General features: G+C 26.1%; 1 protein-coding gene across 2 annotated transcripts in view; it reads left to right on the forward strand.

Moving 5' to 3' along the window:
• The window catches only part of LOC114129045 (uncharacterized), a 147,532-nt gene that overhangs the window by 116,024 nt on the left and 15,392 nt on the right, over positions 1-16,116 (forward strand). For both annotated transcript variants that reach the window (XM_050198984.1, XM_050198983.1), the window contains exon 3: positions 7,713-7,790. In XM_050198984.1, coding sequence (XP_050054941.1) covers positions 7,713-7,790 — 78 coding nt within the window. The remainder of the gene's footprint in view (positions 1-7,712; positions 7,791-16,116) is intronic.

Raw genomic sequence — 16,116 nt, forward strand, 5'->3', positions numbered from 1 at the left:
ATTTTTCAATTATCAATAAAATATTTTTTACTAGGTCAAATAACTTGAAAATGTAATAGAGATTCTTCATTATTTGTTCATTTACCAATAATAAAATATTGAAAATACATATTCATAATATTTTTTAGAACTGTTGAAATTTAAACTTTGAAAAAATTCGTAAAATCTTGAAAACTTTATAGATTTTATAACTTATTATTTTGTAGTTAAAATTAAAAAAGAAAAGAAAAGGTAATAGCCTCTTTAATTTCTCATCATTTATTCTACCTATTTAGAAAAAAATTTAACAAAAGTCGCATTAATTTTTTATATAGTGAAATATACTTAGTGGGTACTTGCTAATGACTATCTCTCCAATCTTTTTTCGTATATAATAATATAATATTAAATATTTTTATTGAATTCAAATTTAACACATCCATTAAAGTGACCCATTTGACGCTTACTGTACAGCAGAGCTTTATCCACTTGCTCGTTTTATAAAAATGAGGTGTACTTGTAATGGGTAAAGAGACTATAACCTTTTATTGGCTTTATTTTTGTTTATACATTTATAATGATTAATTAATAGTTTACTTTTATTAAATTTAAACATTTTTTACTTATTTGATGGGTTACAAGGTCTTTTGTAAAATAATTGATTACTGAATATTTACAACCCAATTATACGATGAAAAAAAACATTAAAAATTATCAAATTCTTATTGTTATATACTGATAAATCACTATGTGTTCAATTTAATAATAGAGAATATAAATTTTAATAAAATATGCTGTTTTGACATTTTTGCGATCCGTAGATAGATGACCTGCACCCTCAGACCTCAGTATAGTAATGAACCGTGTCGTTTTCACGGTCGAATACGTATGCGAGTGTCCGGTCACACACGTCCGGCAATATAGGCAATAATAATCATAATAATTATAAAGACATTATAATACGAGTCTATACGTATACTTTATAGATAAACGCGTTTAATTTATATTGGAGTAGTAAAAAAAAAAAAAAAAATTAAAATAATAATAATAATGTTAACCACCAACGTCACATGCAGAAATTTGATGATATATCCCGAAAATCATTAACGTGCTCTGCTTTATAAGTGGCGTAAACAACGCCTTCCAGCCATAACGAGCGTCACGCTAATCTTATCATCGCGACACACCAGACTGGCGCCTTACAGCCTTTCAGCTATATTATTACATTATTATTATGAAAAATGCATTTCATTTCTCGTCTCTTTATTTTTTTTTAACTAATTTTTTTTCCTCGCGCTAATCTTAATAAGTTAGCAGGACCAAGATCTACGAGTAGAGGTTTTTGCCCATAATTCTCTGTATAAATACATAGCCCCAGGATACTCCTGGTTTAAAAATACTACCTCCTTTCCACCAATTGAAATTCATCCAAACTGTAATGATTTTTTTTTCCGTCAAAATTTCGCGTGAAATTAAATTTGACTATACATGAAAAATTGGTCATGACAATGATACTTAAGGATTTTAAAATCCAATTATTGATTAAAATGTTAATTTTTTAAGAATTTGAATGGTTTAAAAGTGTACAATTTATTAGAATTTTAATGACAAGTAAATTGTCTTATAATTATTTAATTACTTTAACCACTTATGTTAAATTATACATCACGTTACTATTTTTATTTTTCAAGACATAAAAATTAGTTTTTTTCATGTAGTATTGATTGATCAGTTTGTGTATCTAGTTTTTTACTTTCGCTCACGTTTATTTAAAAAATATATGAACAATAGGGTGCCAACTATATCTATGTTTGATCTTCGGAATTTCATATTTCTTAAAGTAGGATTTAAATTTTCAGTTATTTATTGATTTGTAGAAAATCATCGATCGATTGATATTATACATAATATGTAAAAATTAAAATATTAGTAAAGCGAAAAAAAAACAGATTATTCAAGATCATTAGAAATGAAGAGATGTAATGTAGGTGTAAAAAAGTTTAAAATACTCACGAATAAGTGGAATAACAATTTATTGTATTATTCAATACTATATCAAAGTGATCTGAATAGTCTGGTTAGAATTTTTTTGTCCTTTGGTCAGGTCGTTTTGTGATAAATATAGTTTATGATATATATATATACATATGGTCCCAGAGTAATCCAACAATAAGTATATTCGTGCAATGTATCCGTAAACAGTACCATTGAACGAGTTTCAAGACTCGGCCGAGACCGATATGTAATCGTTTCTAGTGCGCTTATGCAGAGATATTCTCGAACGTACGAATATAAAAATACGGAAGGCATCTGCTCACAATGTTGACGGAGACAATTTTTTTTCTCGCAAGCGTTTTTATATATTCTTAACGCACGCCGTACTAGTCATGTACGTAATCGTGCAATACTAGTAAATGACCTTTGCGTGTACAATGTACGCTGTACAGTGTACATGTTATATGACAAATAAGACGCACTCGTGTCGTCGCAAAGGCTTTGAAATAACATTCTGCAATGCGTGAGAATCGTGGACAAGTAATGCAATAGGAATAAAACGATAAAAATAATATCATGTATTCACATTGGATTGTAACAATTACTTCGACAGTGAATTATATTATGACATACGCTCAAAACCGATACTGTGTGTAAAATAAAAAATGTATATTTAAATAAGTAAATTATACAATATGCATATGCGTATATCTGTAATAAAGGCACAACGGAAAGGTGTTATTAGTACCTATCTACCTGTATCCAACGAGAAGGCCGAGATAAAATCATTTTTATTTCAACAGTGCGGAGTTATTTAAAATTTAATTGAATAATTAACTTTATCCACAGATGTATAATAAATTATAATTTATAATATATTTCTGTAGCCTTCAATGGTCTGAAATAAAACGTTGTGGATTTAGGTATAATTGTACGAATTTCAATACTCAAATTGACTTCAGGTCGGGTGAGGACATAAAATCTAAGGTTCCGAATGGCAAAATAAAAGCCATTAATTACGGCAAGAAATACGCCTTAATTTTTCATCAGAATCTACAAACGAACAACGAGTACGGCCTGGTGAAAATTGCCCACTACTAATGAAAACTCGCGGTGTCACGGAGAGTGATTTAACCATTAAATTGTCGAAAACCGTTTGCAATAATAATTACCCCGTTCGATATATACGTGATATATATATATATATAATAATTTTTAATGGCCGGGCAGGACCGCCGTGTTGGGCTAATTATAATTTATTCAGTAAAACACTTTCTCGGTAAGAGGTGAAAACTAACAACAGTACGTTTTTACTTAACCCAACAAAAGAACCAAGTAAATCGATATCGTGAAAATTAAATGATATTATTATTGCGATTGTACATTATGAAAAATATCGATTAACACAACAAATAACTGCTTTTAATTACTATATAATATGATGATAATATATTTTTATACGTTGTACCTCATAAACGTGTTTATTATTGGCTCTATTATTTGGTTGCCATGATTTCACTGATTTTCATTAATCCATAAAATTTAAATTATTTACAAATCGCGCATTCGTGCATATTAATATAATTATTGTAGGTATAAATGTGTAATTGATGTTTATATTTCATCATCTACATAATATAATGTGAAACCGGTAACGCGACTACAAACTTTATCGTGTTTTATAGAAAGTACCTACATCCTTGGCGGTAATTAATGGCTCTTGCATAGTTGTAGAAACCATTTGGCCATTCGACAACTTACATGTTAGCGTTTAAACCCAAAAGGCTATATGTATACATGTGGCTCGTATTCAGCGTTTTACGTAAATCCGTGAAACGTTTCTTCGTCGCACGCTCAACACGTGACGGGGTATTAAGCCAACAATGAATCCAGTAATCACGTATAAAGTGTGTAACCCTTCTAAAAACCTCGTGACCATTTTATACTATATAGATACGTGTTATACCATAATATACGTATGTGGGCGTTTAACGTTAATCGTTGAACCATTTTTAACCATAAGAATAATAATATTTTTAATTACGTTTGAATTGAATATTTTTAAAATATAGAAAACGAATTCTAACTTTCATAAACATTTTAAATTTTAATCTATATTATGTGGAAAATTAAAAATTCCATTAACTTTTAAATAACTTAATATCTAATTGCATTTTTGCGAGTAACACAAAATAATAATTTGATATGCATATAATAATAATTTCAATTGTCTAACTATATTATAATGTTTGAAAGTGTCTAAGTATTATATTTTATAATATATCTTAATGTCAAAGTAATTAGTTAAAAGCAGTTCCTAACGTTCCTTACATTTTACTGAGATGAAATACATTATTTTATTCACGTTTAAGGTGTTGGATGATTAAAATTTAAATACGTATATACCAGTACTTATCCGATCAATTAAGTAATTAATTAACGTATTAAAATTTTAAAAACACTTAGATTACATAAATTCTTAACAACAGGATTTTTATAAAAACTGACAGTCTTGAAAAGTTTAACAATTATTAATATTTATACATAATTCATTGTATGATTATTCTTCAATTGCATACGTTGATACAATTCTGAAAGTTTTTCTTGATAGAATAAGCATATACATATAAATAATTATCATGATAAATTATAATCATTTACAATAAAATATTAAATTTATTTATTTTTATTACAATTAGTTCAATATCTAAATAACGTTTCTAGTAGATATATAAAATATAATATTAAAGAAAAACTATGGTTATTATAGTTATAATTTGTATATATAAACCTATAAACAAATATTCTTTTGTCTTTTCTAAAAATATACTAAATTTTGCAATTTAACGTATAAAACCCACCTATATCTAAAAATATATCACAGTAGCCTATACAAATCGCCTTCAAATGAATGACCATTATAATATGATTATAATAAAATAATATGTGTATTTAAAAAAAAAAACAACTATTATCTTCTGAAGTCTAAACGTAAAAGGTAAAACCTTATTCCAAAACGTCTTAATTTCAAAACTATTATAATAATAAACTATATTTTCCTATCATTGTATTATATGAAAATTATAAAATTTATATTTGAAATTTTGAGTTGCATAATTTTAACACATTTATTTTAGAAAAACAAATTGTTTATCAAAAAAAAAATAAAAATAAAAATAAAAAACACGTTGCAAATTATTTTAAAATAAGAATTTTGCATTATCTACCAATCTTCTATAAGAAAAAAATAATATATTATTTAAAAATTATTTCTTTCGAACTAAAGATAACCCCTACTCCTATTCCTTACCATAACTGTTTAAGTATAACATATAAATTATATAGATGTATAAGTATACTTAAATTCTGTAATGACCAATTTACGCCGTTATTCTTACTATATTGGTCATCATAAAGTACATACATTATTAGGTAATATTAACACACTAAAATTAAATTTATATATATGTTATATTTTACTTAACTTTAATAATAAATATACATTAAATGTATTTAGCAATATAATAACAGTAAAAAGAAAAAACAACAATAAAAAACCCTTAAGAAAAACAAGAGTATATAATATGGCGATAAAAAGTCACTTCTACATTTTTAAATATTCAACCATATACCATGGTTATACTAAACCATCTAAAACTAGGTATAAACTATACATTTAATAAAACACTATAAATATAAATAAATGGTATTTGTAATGATTTTAAAAAACTATTCTATTCAAGAATCAAAACCAATAGAATAAGTATAACAAAAACATGGTTAAAATAAATAAAAATGTAAATATTATTCTATTCGAAACGTATATTTAATATTATGTTTATAATTGATTTTTAAATCAAAACATTTTCTATTGATTACCAACAAAAATATTTAAGCCTAACAGAACTACTTAAAGTACAAAATTTCCTCAGAATCATCTTTTTGCATTATGTAATAATAATATAGGTACTTTAGATCAAAGAGACTATTAAATATAAACTCATCGTAAACGTTTTTTAAAATATAACTATTCCTTTCTACTCCTAAAGAAGTATTAAACCGAATGCACTCAATATCAATAAATTCTGAGCATAGCGTCTATTATAATACATAAGTAGAAAGTAAATTATAATATAAATTATATATTTAAAAGACAACTTAGATAATATAAAATATTGCGTGATTCTTATCGTTATAGTTTTTTAATTTTTAGTTTATTTTAGCACATCTACAAGATAATTCACTAGACATGTTTTTCTTTGGATGATTCTTATAAAATAGTTTACTTAAAAGCTATATTTTGAAATCTTATTTTTCATATTTTACACATTCAAACATTTTTATACTATAAGTACATAAAGGAGTGTTGTGTGGCGATTCAAATTTCAAACCTTTTTCAACTAAAATCCACTTTTTTATTATAAATCGTTAAGCATATGATTTGTTAAACACTTTTGATATACATAGATCAAAATTCAAACGAATAGTTTAGTAATCTGAGTTATTAAATTATAACTTTTACAATGTTCTAAGTATATCATAATTAAAACCTACTATGCTAAATAATACATATTATATTATTGTACAGTATACTTGATGTAAAAGTATTAAGGATTATTATCTTTAGTACAAAATTATTTTCTAAAAATATATCTAGTTAAGAATTCTCAATCAAAATTTATCTATCTAAAATATTTTCTTTCGAATGTAAATTCTAAAGAACATTTCTTATATGGTATAAAAAAAACTTGCTATCTGAACATATACAAAAAAAAGAACAAACAATAATTCTTGATGAATTAAACTAAAGAGAAGCGAGCATACTAAGTGAATCACCCTATGTAGATCAGCCTAAAGTACAATTATAAATTTAAAAATTAACCATATAAAAGTAGACTTTTAGTTTAACAATTCACAACTACAAAATATAAACTGAAGAACAAAAATACTTAAATAATATAAGTACCTAAGTATAGTTTCAACGGAAAAACTAAAAAAAAAAATTTTTTTAATAAATCCAAATTATCTTCTAACACAAATCTTGATGTTAATTTATTATATTTTAATATTTTAAAAGACTTATAATTAAACTCCTTAAAATTCGTTTTTTCGTCCTATAATACAAATGTTTATGACAGTTGAACTTGGATTTCTTTTGAATAAAGTAAATTACATTTTCTGTAAAACAAAAGGTTTATGATTATATAATTTCATGAAATAAGTTAATATTTTATACTTATATAATATATTCGTAAATAAAAATACTTGAGTAATTATGTGTATTATACCTAACTATACACAAATTATAGTAATAACGTTTTCGGAAAACCATTTTTCATTAAACCCTGTTTATAAAAATAAAATATTATTTAACGTTTCTAATAAAAATAAAAAAACAAAGTCATAAACCATTTAGGCATACAGCACATGACTATAACTATTATTACTGTAACTTAATACATTTCATTGTAAATTGTTTAAATTGCATAAGTTTGTTTTACGAATATATGTTACAGTCTTTTGCATTTTCGAACGTAAAATAGGTAGGCATCTCGCATATTATATAGTACAACATTAAAATGTTTAATAACGATGTTTATTAGTTGAACATGCACGAATTCCGAACTAACAACAAAGTGATTTTTAAATGTAATGTTATATACGTAATATTATGTATCTTATATTATATATTATTACATGATATGTTAATGTTGTACATGGCTTTTATTTTGTTTCAGCTGGTTCGAACATAGTGGGCAAGTTTACTCAGAGTGTCAGACGAATAGTACAAGACGTCAAGGACGAAGGCACTGCTAGTAAGTTACAAAACTAATTATTATGATACAGTAGAAACAGACCAATATATGCGCGCTATTTACACTTACGATTCAAACTTACAGTGGACGTCGGTTAAATTGCATTTTTGGCAACGAAAAATTCACCGATTTCTTTTTTCGTAGCAAATAAACGCGTAGATAACCAACGGGAAATGGGAAGCTATCTAAGAGAACTGCGCTTGTAAAACAAAATTTTCCTTGCCATAATAATAAACACAAGATTACAAACTGTCTACTGAAATACGTCCATCTCGTGTATCTGCATTCTCCGGTTTAACTGAATACCTCTAATCAATGTATTATATAATTAGCTGCTCTGGTTAAATTACACATCGTTGAGCATTGCAATTACGGCCTATCAAAAACATATTTTTACTCACTTGAATTATTTTTTAACATTGTCAGTGACATAATTGTGTTAAATAAAATATTTTAATAAAGTTCCAAACGGCTACTGAGTATTAATGAGCATTAAACGTATTTCTATGTAAACGCTGAACTAAAAAACAATTAGAAGTGTAAAAAAACTTTAAAATAATATAAATGTTACACAGTGTATTTCATGAAATAAAATTATTATTTATTAAATACCGTAAGACATTTAAAAAAAAAAAAACTAAACAAATATAAATTTTACTTGTTATTAAAAAAATATATATTAGTAAATATTTATATAAATGTATAAATATTTACTAATATTCTTAGGTTATTTAAGTTATTTAATATATTTTTAATAATATTACATCATTTAATATCTTCATATTTTAAAATTAACAAGGGCTTTAACATGTTATAAAGGAATTTGACTAATTTATAAATAAACAACCGCAAGCTAACAATTTCCAACTATATCATAAAAAATAATGAAATCTTAAATAAATTATTTACACAACTTTTTAGCTTACATTTTCTACAAATTCTTGAATACATGATTTAAAAACAATTTCTAGATAATAAATTTAAAATAAATAGTATATAATATAACATTAATATGATTATTTTTGTTGTATACATCGGTAATTTCTATAAATTAACAGTAATGTCTTGATTTAAATAAATAATAAAACCAAATGTTTATAATTAATTACTGATAAGATATGGTTTATTATAAAACTACTTACATAAAAAAACTACAATTTGTTTTTGCTAAACAAGCAGGATCGATAAACAAATAAAATAATGTTAATGTAATTATTTAAGTTACAGATTTATATAAAATAATCTAATATTATTATATTTTATTGCTGATAATATTTAATTTAATTTATATTATCACTAAGAAAAAGTTCTAAGTAATTTGAATATAAAATTAATGAAACTTTATATAAGCTTAAAAATAGAGCTTTTTATTTTAGAGTTATTTTAAGAAAGTTATAAATATGACTTTGTTTTAATAAATGTTGATTAGTTGTTTGTGATGTGCTACCTAACAAAAACGTAACATATTTTGTAAGTTTTAAGAATAAATTCAAAACTTGATGAATTTTGATTAAAAGTAAATAAATACTTATTAAAAACTGTTAGGTTCTAAATTTATAAGGAAAGACATGATTTTTGAAAATCTACAAGAGGGACATAAATAAAAATCTGGGAAATGCAGGACCATAAACAAGATCGAATTGCCATATAACCAAAAAAAAAAAAAACGATATTTTCTTTAATATCTTTCATATTCTTTGATATAAATGATATAATTCATTTTCTATATTTATGTATACAGTATTAGTTATTACGAAGTCGTTATTAAGGGTACTATGAGATAATCGAATGATTATAAGTAAATACTGTAATAGCAACTATCAGTTCCACAATCCAACAATGAATTAAAATATTCCATCTTAAAAATGGTAAGATGTAACAAAAAAAATAAAAATTTTGTTGTTGATCAATATTCAATTATAACAATAATAATATTGTTTAATAGTTTTTAAGTTCTAATACAAAATTATAAATCAAATTCACATTGAAACTTGTAAAATACAATGAAAAAAATCGATTAAAATGTATTATATAGTTGTGTATTAATAATAATGTTATACTAACATCATTATTAATTAGTCGAATTTCTAAACAACTTACATAGGTATTTAATTTTCGTTTTACCTGTACTCTTTAAGTAATATTAATTGTTTTTGTATTACCGTTTGAAAGTTAGAAAGAATATTATAGTATGTTTTCTCCTTGATTTCGTATTAATTTAATAGTGATATTCGTGTAACAAAAATTATTTATTAAAATCTATAATGTATTAAATACATCCATGTAAATTTTTAGAAGATACATAATAAATTAAAATATTCTTAAAAATTATGAACAATATTTTATTACAAAATAACATAATATTTTATGATTTTCATTAAAATTAAAAAATTCGTTCATAAAAATAGCAAACAAATATTTCAGTATAACATTGAAGCGTTTATTATTATTTTATTGATCAGTCTTTATAATTATCATCACATTTTTTTTATTATAAAGCATTTTGGTGGTATCCTATTTTCCCGAGAATTTTCAAATAATTTACTTTAACTTCAACGAAGAAAAATAACACATAAAATGAATACAAACTTTTTATATAAAAAAAAAAATAATTTATTTTATATTGGTTTCACAAAATATCGGTTATACTCCGACTATAGTAAACCAAAATAACAACATGACGTAAAAATATTAAGGATGTATGAAATATAATATAGAACGTGATGTATCAAAAACAATTGAGTAAGAACGTTTATTGGCACACGTATAAAATAAAATATTCAAATAAAAACGGTTTAAAATAAGTAATGGTTTTTATTTAATAGGTTTTAAATTTTTCTAATTTTTTAAATTTACTTTTTTATGGTAAAAATTACCCAATTTAGATTTTCGATACTATACTCGATTGAATCGTTTGAAGAGCGATGGGTATATATCTTCATTACTCCATCACAATAAAACTTAAATTTGATATAACAATGTAAGAATCGCATTATTAATAATACATATTAACACGTTACGAAGAACACACGCGACCGGCACTCGACTATTGCGATTGTTCCTACTCACATCGCGCTCGGCCAATATAACTTTGGGCCGTTTCAACGCGTTTCGCATGAGCAATTGGTTTCGGCAGCTGTGGTGGTAGCGAAAAGGACAAAAGCCAAAAGACGAATACACTCGTCGGAACGCGTTTGACGTGAAAATCGATACCATTACCGTCGTTGGTCGTTTCGGAGGCCGTTCCCCGCGGAGTTTGACCGTCCTTCCAAAAACCGCTGACCGTGCCCAGAAAAAAAGAAAACTCCCATAGGTCCTTCTATAAGTCTGCCAGAGACGACAACCATGAATTTTTTTTTTTGTGTTTGTACGTGGTTACGTTTCCTACCTAAAATCAACGATATTAAATAATACACTAAAAGTGTAGTAATGATGTAGAGATTTGTATTTTTTGCTATTAACCATCCCTCACTGGACGACGGCGATCTGCATAGGCAAAACTTAATACATAGTGGTCGAGCGGCAACAATACTAATATCGTACCAGTAAGGCGTACAGCCATGTTTAACCATCCGTACTTCCGATTTCGTTGTATCACACTGACGACGATGAAGTTCGGTCTTTCAAAATATTGATTGTATTCAATTTCATTTAATATTATATAATATTATATTATATGATCAGTCGTGATGATTCCCCCTCAGCTAATATCGTATACGCGCGCAGCTGTGTACGTGAAATAATATTATTCTATTACTAGTAATATATTATTTATGTTATTATTATAAGTATAAAATATGAACGTCACAGAATTTTTTATAGCCTTGACCTCGTAACAGAGAAAGAGCGACTGAGTGTATAATTGACTGGAGACGAAGGGAAGTGAGAGATCATTATAAAATACTTTTAAACTTTTCCCGCCTCGAATATTAGTTAAAAATAATAACAAACGTTTAAACTCTTGAATTATTAAATTTTATGAACGTGTTTTTTCGTCAGAGGTACTTTTCTTGCTTTACTGATAAAGTTTTTATCCAAACCCAGAGCGTAATGCCTTAAAAAATGAAAATATTTAAATTTAAACACGTCTTTTTTTAAGTTTCAACATATTATGCAGAGTTTAACAAGCATTTTCAGCGCATTAGGAATAATTTCGGAAATTAATAATTAATTATAATAGCCGCTTTAGCCTGCCGTTTATTCGTGTATTAATTTTATGTATAGAAGCGAAAATGAAACAATTCGTCACCGACAGTGCAAACCGTCCAACCGTTTGCTAACAGTTATAATGCAATAATCGCTAGCTATATAAATTATATATTACGTATGTAAATATAAGCATGCATATGTATACGATGTATTTGAGAGAGAGAGAGAGTGTGTGTGTGCGTGAGCTCACGTTTGGAATGCTCCACGTGAGGAAAAAATAATTCTAGCTACGAATAGGTAAGCAATTATTGTAATGCGTCTTGGATTACATTTATTTACAATTGTATTGCACTGTGATTTAATTTAAAAATTGTATACGCTAATTTAATTAATAAAGTAGAGAGCACTAATATTGCTAATTTATAGGCTAATTTGTAGTTACTAGCAAGCCGAAAAGTTTAAAACACAATCACCTGATATTTGTTCCAAAAATTGTAAAATGAAACTCTGCCAAATAGAACCACCAACACAACAATAGAACATTAAACTTACAAATCAGGAGATACGTCAGAGTCCAGTACAATTTAATACTCACTATATTTGTTTCGTATACTGAAGGTTAAATGTATTTCTCATTTATTTGTAGGTTTAAGTGTACAGGATTTATACTTAGAGTTAATGTTGAAAATCTCGCTGTTAACAATAGAAAAAAAACAGAATTCTGTGATACCAACAGCTAACTTCGCTTTTTATTTTTAATTGTGTGCTCTATATACTAGTTTTATTTTTTCCAGGTCAGAGTAACACGGCTAAGATTATATATTGCATTCCTTGTGCTCAATTGTCACATTTTTCGTAAATCCCTGTCAGCTCTAATATTGTTTAATCACGAGTCACACGTTTATATTGAACTAAATATTATAAAATTAACTCGATCGTAACAATAGTTGTTTCAAAAGCAGTCGCTACCCAAAGACTCGCTATCGTATAATACACTAGACACTGGACCACGAGCATAAATGTATAATATATATTTATTATACATTGTACACTAATGTATTATATTGTAATATTATGTACGTGTCACGTGATATAATACGTGTCGTTTAGGGGGAAAACGATCTCAAAAATGTATTTTTCTCATTCCGTCGAGTTGAACGTTCCGGTTTATTTTTTTATTCTCCTCGGATATTTATTTTACGAATGTATTTCATTTTCTCGCACGACGGCTCCGGAATTGTTTTCTGCAGAATTTCAAATTATTCGACGCAAACGCCGCTACCGCCGCCGTTGACGTATGCGTTCCGACACCCGTCAACCGTAATACAAGTACGTCACAATGATAGGTTCCGTGTCGCGTCCCGTTAAACTCTTTGGCTCCAGTTCCAGTAGCACTTTATTGACTCGGTCGAATGTCGATCAAAATATTTCCTCCTCTCCTCGTTTTTGCCCTTGTCCGTCGAACCGATAGACAAACTCCATTAAATTGTGTTGAAGTAGACAGGTGATGAATTCCTCCGTGGAAATCAGTATTATCTTGTGCACTATTACTGCGTTGATCTGTATACCAAATGAGTAATAAGTAGTAACCAAACATAAGTAGAATTAAATAATGACACTATTGATTATAATTAGTTTTATATCTAAAGTTGATGACAGTTTCAACGACAACGATGATGGCAATAAAAAGAATAATCATTTCGAAATAGTATGTCAAGTGAGATATTAGTATAACATTATTTACACTAATAAGTAACGTGAATAAGATAAACAAATCAATAATATATCACCAGTAATTTGTGTTGGTTTCAAGCGTTAGTTTAGGTTAGACGTACTATTATTGCTGTACTTAATTGATGACAAAATTATTATCTTATAATTAATAATTAATTTTAAATTATAATATTCTGTGATACCTACGCATACTTACATGTTTTCTGATACGATTACCTCCTTGTCTATACCATATTATGGGATTTTTTTTATACAAATTAACCTTTTAAACGGGTGAATGGTGATGGTACAAAAAACGATTTTTTTGTATCGATTGCAATCACTATAAAATGGGCTTGTTAAAATTTTTCCAATAACATGCGTACATCGTGCATACATTAATTCAGAAATATATTTTTTTCATACAGTTAAGGATGAATGTCGGTTAAACTAATCCTCTATCCCATACAATTTTTTTTCATTTTTTCTCTCCAAGTATTACCAGTATTACCACACAAATTTTAAAAATAGTCTATGATAGTTATAAAAAAAAATTAAATAAAGGGCTCCCCTTTGGTTAGGTTTGGCTGGTAAACCGTAGGTACCTAGTTAAAAAAACAAAAAAGTTCGACTCCAAATATATAAACAAATGCAACACTGCCATTACAAAACGCTGTTCAACAAACAACAATAATAATTAGATAATTCAAAAATTATAAATCATCGACTAGATTCATATTATATCCGTGACGTTTATTAAACCGCTTCAAAAATAAAACATGATCTGGGGATAATGAAAATGTTGATTTCATTTTAATATTGTGGTAAAACTTTTACACTACACGATAATCATTGCTGATTTTTGTTACACTATAGAATATTATTATTACAATATGATATTAGTGACGTATGGTAGTAAAAGGATTGATACCTCTCTTTTCCTCAATAAAAAAAACAAAAAAAAAATGTCATAAATGTACGAAAAACGATGTTTGTCAATTACGCCGATTTTTCTAGACTGCCTTAAATCTATAAATTTTTTAAGCTAATAAATTTATCACAAATTAATTAGGTATACATTGATTGCACTAAAAATTTATAATATTATATATTATATAAGTACTAATAAATGATGTCAAAACTATATCGTTTATTTTTCAACTTCAGTATCACCAGCGTAATTAATGTATAACTTTTTTTGTACTTAAATATGGTCCTACGCAGTTGATGTATATTAATCTTTTTAAATCCTATAATTTTTTTTTCTTATAAATTAAGTTATATTAGTTTTTAATACTATATATTGATATGAATATGATACATGTATATGATTTTCATCGTGTTAATCCTGAATCGTTATACCCACCGATAAGATAATTTTTAAAATTTTTATTTTATAATACTATTATTTGAACACAATTTATAAATTCTAAATCATGGACACATTTTGTGAATGGCATATTTTTATTTTTTTATTCCGAGACTCTGAGTTTTAACTATTATCAAAAATTAAATATATAAATAACTTTTATTGCTATGTTATGTTATAATATAAATAAAACGAAATAAATCAAATTAATGTTCTAAAATTACTTATGAAAACATAAACCAACATTTTATCTAAAATAAAAATGAAATTTTCATTCTACGTAACTGCACATATTTTAATTTAATAAAGTAACATCAATGTTTAGATAGTACCTAGTTAAAATGTTTAAAACAACTTTCTAGTTACCACAAGTATATAAAAAATAATTTATCAAATTAGGTTTCATAATTACAAAAATAATCTCGTGGAATAACGTTATAAATTAAATAAATTATAATCATCGTAAATTCTCATTGTTGCCATGAATAAAAGTTAAGGCGAATAATTGCTTCTGAATAATTTTGATAAGTGTGTATAATTTTTGGCATAGTCTAACTAAAATATAACAAGTGTGGATAACATAAAAATGTTCACAGGCTATTCAAATAAATACAATGATACCAAGAATCAAAATGTTTATAGATACATTTTATTTAATTTGATAATTTTTTTATAAATAAATACCAAAAAATAAAATAAAATTTATTATAAAAAAAGGTTAATTTTAATTTTATAAAAAAGACGTCAATCCCTTCTATCAATGACGAGAACATCATATGGCTGAATTGGCTACCCCTGTATATACCGCGTAAACCCAGATTAAAAGCTATAGTCCAATTAACCTTTTTACACGCTTTACCATGATACATATCATAAGTCATGGTTATTAGTAATTTCAGATTAAAACCTACGAAAACCTACGAAAAAAAAATATTAATAATTAAAATATAATAAAAAAAAATAATAATAAAATTAATTATAAATTAATACAATTTTATAAAACTCATATTTTGTAATTTTTTATTAAAGCAGAGTTATAAAAGTATTATCTTTAAAGTATTTTTGCATACCAATCATTTTCTAGAGGGAATAGTA

The sequence above is a fragment of the Aphis gossypii genome, chromosome 2 (assembly GCF_020184175.1).
Source record: "Aphis gossypii isolate Hap1 chromosome 2, ASM2018417v2, whole genome shotgun sequence".
Lineage (NCBI taxonomy): Eukaryota > Metazoa > Arthropoda > Insecta > Hemiptera > Aphididae > Aphis > Aphis gossypii.